We start from the raw sequence: 12499 nt of genomic DNA, 5'->3' as shown, positions 1-12499 counted from the left end.
GTATATTAGCATATATTTAATGTTACAAGAGCACCTTATAGCTGCTACCTTACTACTCTGATTTAATTTGTAAGTATGAGTTAAGTATGAAAATTTCCCATCTAGTTGTACTTTGAAGGTATATCAAACAGGAGGGCTTACTATCTTGATCTTTTAGACTACAGCTCAAATTCACAGGAATATACAATATTTTTAAACACAACCACACAATGCTGGCTTGTTATTCAGATTATGAATGCTTCTAAGAAGTCACATTTACAGCACAGTATTAATTTGGATTGAAAGGAGCTTATAGTACATGCAGTTCCACCAAACAACTTAAATAATAAGCAGATACTGACTTCTGCATGCCATACCATGCTGTCAGACTGATGAATTTCTCCTGTACACAATGACAACAAAAACAGAGGAGTTCCTGTTAACAGAACATCTACATAAAAGGGTGGTGATTTTAAACAACTTATTGAACTACAAAATTACTATGAAAGGCAAGCCACAATCCTTAATGTTGCAGCTGATTTCAAACATTCCTTTTAATGGATTCCTAGTACAGCAATTTCCTAGAGGTATGAACACCCCAAATCTCCTCACTATATAGGGAAGGCTGTAACAGGTTCAATTGGAGACATCAAAAACATTTTAAATAGACACCACAAGATGCATCTGTAGTTTAAAGGTCAAATTTATTAGGAGATTAAGAGATGTATTATACATGGACTATAAATACAGCACAGCTGACTTTATTCACAGTCAGACAGAGAGATAGCCAATGCCAACCTATTTCGTGGACACCCTTGTTCTTTTGTTCCAAGAAAAGTTTTCACCATAAGACTTGGATTTAGGCTTTGGAATCCTCCTCTCTTGAACATCATAGCTCCAGCCTGGGGAAAAACACGGAGAGAATTCTAAACAATACACACACAGCATATAATATGGAGCAAATGAACAAAGAAATATAAATTAAAACTTTAAATATTTAACAGAAAAGAAATATATACACCTCTGATATATAATATGTATGTACTTATTCTTTTGTAATCAGCAGTAGAAAATGATGCTATAACATAGAGAAGCCCTAAATGTGACCTACGCCTGTTCTGAGGTTTGTCAGATCTCAGATATTGCATATTTCAACTTTCACTGCTCCTTCCTGGGGCATTATTTCAGTGGGAAAGCACAAAAGGGAGCCTTGACTGTGAGGTATATAGTCCCATAATCTCATGGATCCACATCTCTATATTTTACGTCAGACTGATACACCAAGACTTTGGGAATGCAAGTGCCCTTGAGGGTGGCTGGGGGGAATTCAGCAAGAGGGGAAATGACAAATTAGGGAGGGAAGGAGAGACTGGGTGATGTGAGGAAAGATAAAGGAGACCTAGGGAAAGGGGGTGGGAGAGAATCTGCAGAGAAGGGAGACTTTGCAAGGCAAAGGAGAAAGAGGGAGAAAACAGGCCATGAAAAAGAAGAATAAGTAATCAAAGCTAAATAGAAAGGAGTAAAAAGAAAAGTAAGTGTGTGTGTGTGTGTATATATATATATGTTAAAATGTATACACACACACACACACACACACACACAATAAAATGGGAATAAGAGAGAAAGGAATAAAACATTAAAAGACAAGTAATATGATAGTTCTGCAAGGGAAATGCTAAAAAAGTCAGAAAAGTGGAGATAGGGACAATAGGGTTTATGTAAATCAATATGCAGATTAGGTATAGCCTCCAGGTATCTCGAAAGTTGCCCATACAACGCTTGGTATTATGAAGTTTGGGCTCTCTTTCCGCAACATGATTTCACTCAATCACTAAACAGTTGAAATACTTCCATTTTTAAGTTAGAAATTTACAGAAGCAGAAGTTTCACTGATGCCAATGAAAGGGTAAATTTCCTCCTTAAAGTTAAATTAAAAAAGAAAATTAAAAAACCCCAAATTACTAACTGAACCTTTTTAACATTTATAACATGACAGTATTAATGTATACATACAGTTAGCTTTGTGCCACTCAGAGAGAATAGAAAATACACTTTTGTGCAAAGCCCCTTTGAGCGAATCCCAGTCTTGCATTTGCTCTAAGCATCTCTTATCCTACATGTAAGATATATTTGAGATACACAAGTGAGACGAAGTGGGAATGTTCTTAGTATTTTCTCTAAATAGTGTGTGGGTACCTCAGTTTCCCCTATGCATTTCTTAAGTATCTAGGTGGTGGGATTAGGGTGTGCGATTGTTGCAGAACCCTAGAGGGAAGGGGTGTGCAAGGGTGTGCAAAGAGAATGGCCGACACCCTGTCTCCTGATAGCCTGGGCCCCTCCTCTGCAAAGATGCCAACTGAAGGTGTTGGAGAACAAAGATCAGATGACCTCCTGGCCCGGGAAAGGGACAAAGGCAGAGGAGGGGCTGAAGTTTGGAGCTGGCTGGGAAAACGAAGGGGAGGCCAGACAGACCTCCTGGCCTCCCCTGGCCCCCCAAGATGGACCTGACTGAGGGGGTCCTGTTGTCTGTACCTGCAAGACCTGTCTTGGACTGTGTTCCTGTTGTCTAAATAAACCTTCTGTTTTACTGGCTGGCTGAGATCAAATCAATCAATCACAGGAAGCCGGGGGGTGCAAGGCCTGGTCTCTCCCAACTCCGTGACAGTATTTCATTCTACTTTAAAAAACACATTCATAAATACTTGTTAAGAGAAGAGATATCTGCTGAATCTCCTCAGGTTTTTCTAAGCTGAACCAAAACTAGTGTTCAGACCAACAAATTGTGGCAATTACTCTAGTAAATTAAATTATAAACTTGGGTACATAGTCTATTCCCTAATTTATTTTTTTATAAATATACACACGCACACTATATCTATCTATAAAATAGACACACACATCCCCTCTCAATATACACATGCTATATATATATATATATAATATATATATATATATTATATATATATATATATATATATATATATATATATATTTATTTATTTATTTATATTTATACCCACACAAAGTAATAACTTAAGTTTCCAGGTCTTCCTGTTTTAAGATCCTCAACTAATAAGGTCTGAAGACAGATAAGGACTACACATAAAATTGCACCACTTTAACTAAAGGTGTGATGTTAAAATCAAATCACTTAAGCCAGTACAAACATCTGTGTAGACACTTTATATTGATTTTACTTGCATTGGGAAGTGTATTAGTGCAAACCAAACTGGTATTAAATAGATATATATGTTTACACAGGAGGTTTCTACTGTTTTTACTAAACTTTTTTTAAAAAATCCCACCCAATGTTAAACTGGTGCAGCTTCTGAGTTTAGACAAGGCTTTATGCCTTGATCTTTCAATCCCCTACATGCTGCTAAAGGCTGAATCAGCACCACTGCCACTGAGGCACAAATAAGGTAAATTGGAAGGCACAGTCCTCCACACTGAGCAGTAGTAAACGTCAGGCATCATACTCAAGTTCGCAGATTAAAAGGACAGGGGGTGAGTGGAGACTAGGCATGTGCAAGGAGATGGGTTTAAGCCTGACTTTCATGCTAACGAGATGAGTAAGTATGTGTTCCCCTATTAGGTTTTGCACCTATTAAGCTGAAAACCTGGCAGTGGAACAGAAGTGCTATCATTAAGGCAGCTCTGGGTTCTCCTGATTTCCTGCTTTGCTTATCACCTTTCATCCAGTACTTTATACATGCAGCATTGGATACCTTGCAGCACTTGAGGGAGATGAAGGTGCTGTGATGACTGAGTGAAAACTACTGCATTCTTTAACTTTCTGAAATGGTAATTTGTGTATCCCAATGGAAACAGGCAGATTTTTTGAGGGTAATTAATTCAGTTTATTTTTAATTGAACTCTGACCACTCTAAATTCAGAAATACATTGAACAGGGAAAGATTAGGCAACACTGTGGTTTAATACCCTAGTCTTTCACCTCTGGAGATACAAGTTATGACCTGTAGTGACAGGAATTAAGTGAAAATCTCTTTGAAGGGCTTCTCCTAGTTCCCTGCATGTGTGCACACATCATAAATACCACATAATTTGGCACCAATTTGATCTGACAGGCACTCCCTACTCATGAGGTGCCTAGGACTGAAAATAGTAATCGTTTGTAGGCCAAGCTGAAGTTCATTGGCAGAGCTGTGTGGGAAAGCTGGAGTAATGGAGCAAATTCCTTGTGCAGTTGCAAATTCCACTTGCAAAGGACATTGTTAGAAAAATGTCTGAAAAGTTATTTAACAAACTGTAGACTGCTTACTGTATATATAGTACTTCTAATGGCCTGTTAGAAGATTAAGGCCCAGATCCTTTACAGACTTAAGCATGTGCTTATATTAATGCATATGAGCAGTCCATTAGACTGCCAAATCAACATTAAAAATGACTACTACTAATATACTTGCATTTTTAGTGCCTTCTAACAAATGGAACATAATTGCCTCACACGTAACATGAACTGAGCCTCTCAATTCCACAGTGAAATAAACATCTCAAAAGATGTGGAGACTGAGGGAGAGGTTAAGTGACTCCCACAAGGTCAGACGCAGCAGAGTCAAGAATAGAACACCGATCATATGCTATCAAATCCTATCTCCCAAATTCACAAGTAGGCATACATAACAACCAAAAGTTTTCAGATCTGCTACTGACTATGAGGTAACTACATAATTAAAGAGGGATTTTTAATATGTAATTAGCAAAATTAAAATTGGCACTTAAAGAATGTTAGTTTCAAAACACTATTGCTTACTTTATTAAATGTAATTTTCTTCCCAAATGGTAAAGTAAAGATTATCTAAACAAAATGGACTCAAACACAAATACTGCTATGACCTAGAATTCTCAAATACATACCATTTTTTTCAACAAAAGCAATAGCATCTTCTTTAGTAGAGAAAGCTAGAACCAAGTTGGACAAAGGATCAGCACTGTAAGATGTAAAATATAAAATATTAATATATATATTTGAAGTGTAACACTAAGTATTTTGTATAATAATGTTTGCACCTCACGGTCTAACCTAATGCCACTTTATGTATACATATTTAAAGACACCATGAAGAAAATGCATCATCTCCAAATAAATCAGAGCCACCTGAGTCCTTTTACTTTTAAGTTAGGATTTAATTTCAATATTAAAAGATTTTCCCATGGGAAGATTTTTCTTTGTATTTCAAACAATCTGTGTTAAACTTTTGATTTCATTTTCAGAAACTGATATTTTAAAATTGTAACTATGTAAGTTCCTAAGCATATGCCAATGACATAAGCAACCAGTGCTCTATGAAAACCTTTTAATTCTAAAACTGTTTGAAAAAGGAAGACGGATTTTGAGGGATTGAAAAGGTGAAAGATGTAACTACTGAACAATGTAAAGAGACAAGGAGCCTGTCTATTTGCTTTGTGAAATCTACATTATTGGAGAAGGGAAAGCAGGACTTCACAGCAAGTAGGCCAGGAATACTTAGAGAATACCTGAGCAAACCTGGCATCTAGAACTGCCTGAAAATTGACACAGTTACGTTTATGATGATCTCCACATTCACAAGTGTTTCCAGAGCAGCATTTAATTGCAACAGAAGCCATCTCTACCCTAATAAAACAAGTCCAGAAGACCTCTGAGCTAAACGAGTAGAGTTCAGAAGCCCAAACACATAAGCTAATTGTTACTTGTAGATCAGTTGTCTTAGTCTCATTTCTGAAGTCACAAAATGGCAAAATGATTTTTTAAACAAGTGGGTCCAACCATAGTAAAAACTATGAGTCCACTTAGCAGCTATAAAAATTCCATCTAGAGCACTGAAAACAAAGGATTAAAGCTAAATAATCAATTAACCTGCAAATTTAACAGCAATTCTAGGAAGAAATTTGGGGTAACGCTACTGGAGCACAAAACCTAATATGGCGTCCTGCCTTTCTGAGACAGCAAGTGCTTAAGAAAGTGGGAGGTGGATCACTGAGAAGGCCAAAGGCTGAATGGCAAGAACTGCAATAGGGGTTTCCTCTTGGCTGTACTCTACCTGCACTACATGGACGACATCTTCATCATCTGGACCCATGGAAAAGAAGCCCTTGAGGAATTCCACCAGGATTTCAACAATTTCCATCCCACCATCAACCTCAGCCTGGACCAGTCCACACAAGAGATCCATTTCCTGGACACTACAGTGGTAATAAGCAATGGTCACATAAACACCATCCTATACCGGAAACCTACTGATCGTTATAGTTACCTAAATGCCTCCAGCTTTCATCCAGACCATATCACGTGATCCATTGTCTACAGCCAAGCTCTAAGATACAACCGCATTTGCTCCAATTCCTCAGACAAACACCTACAAGATCTCTATCAAGCGTTCTTAAAACTATAATGCTCACCTGCTGAAGTGAAGAAACAGATTGATAGAGCCAGAAGAATACCCAAAAGTCACCTACTACAGGACAGGCCCAACAAAGAAAGTAACAGAACGCCACTAGCCGTCACCTTCAGCCCCCAACTAAAACCTCTCTAGTGCATCATCAAGGATCTACAACCTATCCTGAAGGACGATCCCTCACTCTCACAGATCTTGGGAGACAGGCCAGTCCTTGCTTACAGACAGCCCCCCAACCTGAAGCAAATACTCAACAGCAACCACAGACCACACAACAAAAACACTAACCCAGGAACCTATCCTTGCAACAAAGCCCGTTGCCAACTCTGTCCACATATCTATTCAAGGGACACCATCATAGGACCTAATCACATCAGCCACACCATCAGAGGCTTGTTCACCTGCACATATATCAATGTGATATATGCCATCATGTGCCAGCAATGCTCCTCTGCCATGTACATTGGTCAAACCGGACAGTTTCTATGCAAAAGAATAAATGGAACAAATCAGACATCAAGAATTATAACATTCAAAAACCAGTCGGAAAACACTTCAACCTCCCTGGACACTCAATTACAGACCTAAAAGTCGCAATTCTTCAACAAAAAACCCTTCAAAAACAGACTTCAACGAGAAACTGCAGAACTGGAATTAATTTGCAAACTGGACACCATTAGGCTTGAATAAGGACAGGGAGTGGATGTGTCATTACACAAAGTTAAAACTATTTCCCCATGCTAATTTTCCCCCTATTGTTACTCACACCTTCTTGTCAACTGTTTGAAATGGGCCATCCTGATTATCACCAAAAAAGTTTTTTTTCTCCTGCTGATAATAGCCCACTTTAATTGATTAGTTTTGTCAGAGCTGGTATGGCAACAACCAATTTTTCATGTTGTGTGTGTGTGTGTATTTTTATCTCTCTCTCTCTCTCGATCTTCCTACTGTATTTTCCACTGCATGCATCAGAGGAAGTGGGCTTTAGCCCACGAAAGCTTATGCCCAAATAAATTTGTTAGTCTTTAAGGTGCCACAAGTACTCCTCGTTCTTTTTGCTGATACAGACTAACACGGCTACCTCTTAAACATTTGATGACAGTTCAATGGTTACGTACAGTATAGAAATCAGCCCAATCCTATTTTATTACATTATTATTAAAGCCTGATGCCCTTAAAAACTGGTTTAAGACTATTACAGCCCAACAGGTGAAAAACATGGAGTCTGAGGGAGCTGTTTAATCATTAATAGACTACATTCATAGGCTTAACATTTCAAAATCATTTGTATTAAAATATGCTGGTTAGTAATCATTCTCTCCTTCTCCTACCAGCTAAGAGCTCACTTCTGAATTCCATATTTTTCTTGCTACACTGGGCATCAGGGAGCTGATATAGATGTTGGTCGTATCAACTACTGTACAGGAAATGGAACATAGTAAACAGAGTTAATTTTCAAATAAAAATACATTTTAAAATAGACTATTTTTAAAATTATGCATATATTGGTGATTGTTTGTTTTAGCTCTTTAATATTCTAAATCCAATCTATACTATTTCAACTTTAAGGTGTGTTTTTTTTAAACACATAGGACAAAGGTAATTAAGGGTTTGGTTTCAGTCGCTTTGGTACTAAGCTCTAACGTAATATAAAATAGTTGCTAGGGGAAACTTTAATGTGGACTGTGCTCTTTTCAATGTTTCAAAAAAAATTCTGGAATGGGTGAGATATTGAAACAAGTTTTGGTGACAATGTGTAAGTGCTAACTTTTCAGCATAGGTCTGTAGCAAATGATATTTCAGTGGTAATTTACAGTGATGTTAGGAGAAGTGTGCCAAATTCTCATAATTTATAAAATTTGATACCACTGATTAAAGTGCCTATGAAATGCTATAAAAATTCTGCAGGCTCAAAATGGGGACAAGACTGTTTAGCAGGTGATACTGTACAGTTATCACTGCTGCAATTTTTATTTCATCAAGTCAACAAAACATCTTAAAGCATACCAAACCAAGCAATAGACCATAATTTTGAAAGGTGAGTAAAGTGATGTAAATTCTTCTGAAGAAATATTTTTAAAGACTGTTCATGAACTAGATACATTTATCTGAAGTTTGGGCTAATTAAAATGGACCATTCAGAGGGGTTTAGGACCAGATGTAATTAATGACCCTCAACTACAGTGAGACTGCAACTTGCTACTACATTGCATGTGCAAACATAATCTTTGATTTTTGGGTCATACACTTAAATTAGGTGGAGAAGGAAATTGAAGATTTTTTTCCAGCCTCTTCTAGCCTGGAGCAATGCAATCTAAATCTGTTTCTAAACCTATTTATGCTAACAGAGAGAGTAGCACATGTACTGTTATGTTTAAAATTTCATCATGATCACCGTGACCCATCAACCATTTATTATAATTATGGTTAAATACACATGGATTTACAGATACAAAGGGCATTTCAAAGTCAAATCTGCACAGATATGAGAGGAGAAATCATTTCAAAATCAAACTCACGTAGATGCCCAGCCTATTAAAGGATTTTCCCAGCGCTCTCTGGTATCAAATTCTAGCTTCCATTTCTTCGTGTTGTTGACACCAGCCTGCATGGCATTACGCGCTGGGACAAAAATCTGAACTTTTCTGGTTTTTATGTGCTCCTCTGGAACACCAGTTAAAGGAGTGATATCCTACAGAAAGAGAAAAAAAACGCAACTTGTTTAAAACTACTCTATTAAAGAAGCTAATATAAGTATCAATGTTCACTACCTCCCACACAGTTTTTTTCTTTATTTTAGAAGGAATGTTCCTTTAACCTTTTATAATAAAAAACCCCATGAAGGTATACCCTGTAAATTCATCTTTCCTCAAACAGCAGGCTCAGTTTGATGAGTTTCTGATATTATGACTCATTTCACTTAAAGATATATTCTGTTTGACATTTTTGTTTGGGAAATCTCTCACTAAGGCTCATGCAGTGTTTGTTGTATTGATGTTTTGGGATTATATTTTTTGTTTATAAGGGGAAGAAGTCTGCAGGAACCTTATAATTTAAAAAGCAAAACTGTTTACAAGTTTTAGTGGAAGAGGTTAGTAGGAGAATGCCGTAGCTAATTAAGCTATTGTCTTGTAACCAGATTTAACTGTACTCAACAGTAAAGCACTAGATAAAGACCATGAAGAGAGACAAAGTTTTAATAGGTAACAAAAATAAAATAGACAAAAAAATAATCATCAAGGAATCAATCTATTCATGAGAGAGACATCGGTGAAAGTAATTTTTCTGGATATAACTGAAATGAACACACTTTAAAAACTAAACAGCAATTAAATATAACTAGCATGTCAATTCATCCTAGCACTGTGACACCTGCTGAACAGAGTAAAGTGGATCATCAAATTCTTCATCCAAAGCTGCTGAAAGAAGCCAGCTAACAACTCATGACTTCAGATACTTTTAAGTTTAATGCCAATGGGAGCTTCTTGGACTCTTTCTCCTTGTCTCTCTCCAGGAACAAATGCTCATTTGGTGAAGGTCCAGAAATGTGCAGCTGAACTTCGGGCATATTGAACTAATCTTGCCAGTGGTGACAGGACTTGAATTGAAGAGGCAAACAAGTCATTTTGGGTTTAAGTCTTCAGCTACCAACTCCATAGGATTCTGTTCTGTGGCAAACTTAGAAGCTTTTGATGCTGTCACCAGATCATCCCTAGAAATGAGGAATTTCATTTTTTGTTTCACTTCACAAAATAAACTAGATCAGTCTGTCTGAACTAAATCAGGGAGTGAGAGTGAAATGTTTGTCCTGCATTTATAACTAAAACAGAATGAAAGAAAAACACAGGAAGTTTCCAACTTGTAAAATTTGAGCTCAGACTATACCTAAAGCAAATGTCAAAATATTTTAACAACTTAATCATAAGTGTTTTCCTTAAGCCCAAGTAATGTTTATTTTGAATACCAGTCTAGCCATGATATTAAAAAACCACCACTAACAATTACTCAAATGTTGCAACATGTACACAAAACATACTGTAACAGACTGACATTTCTAATTCTTCTAAAATCTCAAACTACAATTTAAAAAAGAAATACTTTGAAGTTTTTATTTGAGTTGGCAACAAATTTTGTGCTTAACCAACCCAATACTTTTTCATCTGCAGCAAAAATTAGGTGCGGCTTTACTGTTACGGCTTGTCTGTTTATAGAAACAAAGTAGTAAACCATACTTTTTTATATCTATCTATCTATCTATATATACACACACACACACGGGGGCAAGTATGTGTGGGCAACAGAGAAACTGAACACTATAGTTGATGAAATAATATTGATCCTACTATGTGCAAAGATAGTTACAAAAATTGTACAATGAAAAGCATTTTTAATTTCATTAATATTGCCATTTTCACAATTGTGATTTATTTTGACACTCACAAATTGGGTGTAACTAATTTTTTCATCTACAGTGATTCAGAGAGATGTCTGGATTTTGATGATGGTTAAACAGTTCTTGTATCTACCAAATCTATGGCGTATCAAGTTTGCAAGTGCTATCCTCCAGGATAAAAAGGTGTTCTATTAAATGAGATTACAATAAACTTAAGGACACTTTTTAAATTCTCTCTTTTGGTGATAGTAAACTCCGCCCAGAGCCCTAAACACCACCCCAAAAAGAACACAGAAGTATTGCATATAATGCAATAATTTTAAAACTGGCATATGTTGAATATGATTTTAAAATTCCACTATGCTGCCCTCAGAACCCAGTAATTACTGTATTTGTAAATTTCTTGTAATAAATGTCCAGTCTAGTTTATCTGAAAGAAAAAAAAGTCACAGTTTTGGGGCACTTGATTGGCTTCAAATAATAAAATTTACTTTCCTAGCAGCATGCAATTCATCCTATGAAGATCTTTTCAAAGTGCAAATAAAAACTGCCTGTTTTAAGACATTAAAATAGCTATATGATATTGCTAGCTCTCCATACTTTTGATTCATTATAGCTAAAGTTTCCATGCCTTCTGGGAATCTAGCAATTGTTTATTGATATCTTCCCCAGTTTAAAGTTGGCAATTGAACAGACAGTTGTTAGGACAATGAGTTTCTGGATTTTGAAGCCCAAGTCGTCTTGACATAGAATCACTGTTTTTGCTTGCAGTAGACATGTAAGGTACTGTAGCATAGCTGAGCTGTTGCCAAAGATATGGAATAAAAAGGCTTGGCATCTATCACATACTTGACACCTAAAGAGCACAGAAGCTCTAAAATTCCTATTCCCCGTAGGCGCACTCTTAGTCTAGACAAACTGATTTCTCACACTTTTAAAATGCATTACAACACTCTATTGTGATCATTTCATCCACACGGTTCCAGCTAGTGACAGAAGAACCTGTCCTTTAAGCGACATTTCAATGGGCTAAAGCTCCCGCTCAAAGATTCCATTAAAACAATATAATACTTGAAAAGAACTATGCTGCACTAAGTTGAACTTTCTCTGTGTCTTCAGTGCTTTGTTCTGAGTTCAAGTTCTCATTGAAATTACCTGTGAACAAACTCTCCAAAACAAAGATGTTTTTGACAGCTATTTTCAATTTGCTCTCATTCTTTTTAATATTGTGCTTCTTACAAATTTTTGCTTTTGTATTAATATACTTAGTGTTAGGGTTTTTTAAACAATAAAATGATAAAGGTATCAAATATTAAAAGTAGAAAAAAACCTGAGAAATTTGAGATTAAAGAGATGAACTTTTCAATGCTTAAAATTAAGTAGGCTGGCAAAACTGAATCAGATTTTAGTTGATGTTATTTATCTGACCATACAAAAAACAAATTAGGACTTGTACTGCATGATGAATATACAATATTTTCTCTCTCTCTTTTTTTTTTTTTAAAGAAAATAACTTTAAAAAAAGATTTATCATTTTGACAGCATATTGCAACAGATCATAAAACTTTGGTAATGTCTATCTTTAGCCCCCCTCAAAAATCCTTATTGTCTATCCAATCAAAGATGTTTCTTTTTCATTTATGCTATTTAGAAAGATTTGTAGTATTGAAAATCCAGGCCGTTGAACACTTGTATCATTTCCTACTGATGAGCTACAGAATCCAAAGAG

The 12499-nt window shown here is 36.3% G+C and overlaps 1 protein-coding gene across 2 annotated transcripts in view; it reads right to left on the bottom strand.

Annotated features, from left to right (window-relative positions):
• Positions 1–664: 664 nt before the first annotated feature.
• The window catches only part of NDUFS4 (NADH:ubiquinone oxidoreductase subunit S4), a 58022-nt gene continuing 46187 nt past the window's right edge, over positions 665–12499 (bottom strand). For both annotated transcript variants that reach the window (XM_045020075.1, XM_045020076.1), the window contains 3 exons: positions 8897–9069; positions 4858–4931; positions 665–881 (listed from right to left, as the gene is read on the bottom strand). In XM_045020075.1, the coding sequence (XP_044876010.1) occupies positions 778–881; positions 4858–4931; positions 8897–9069 (351 nt within the window). In that variant the 3' untranslated portion in view covers positions 665–777. The remainder of the gene's footprint in view (positions 882–4857; positions 4932–8896; positions 9070–12499) is intronic.

The sequence above is a fragment of the Mauremys mutica genome, chromosome 6 (genome assembly GCF_020497125.1).
Source record: "Mauremys mutica isolate MM-2020 ecotype Southern chromosome 6, ASM2049712v1, whole genome shotgun sequence".
NCBI classification, from domain to species: Eukaryota; Metazoa; Chordata; order Testudines; family Geoemydidae; genus Mauremys; species Mauremys mutica.
Note: the sequence above shows the minus strand (reverse complement) of the source record. Positions and strands in the feature narration are given on the sequence as shown.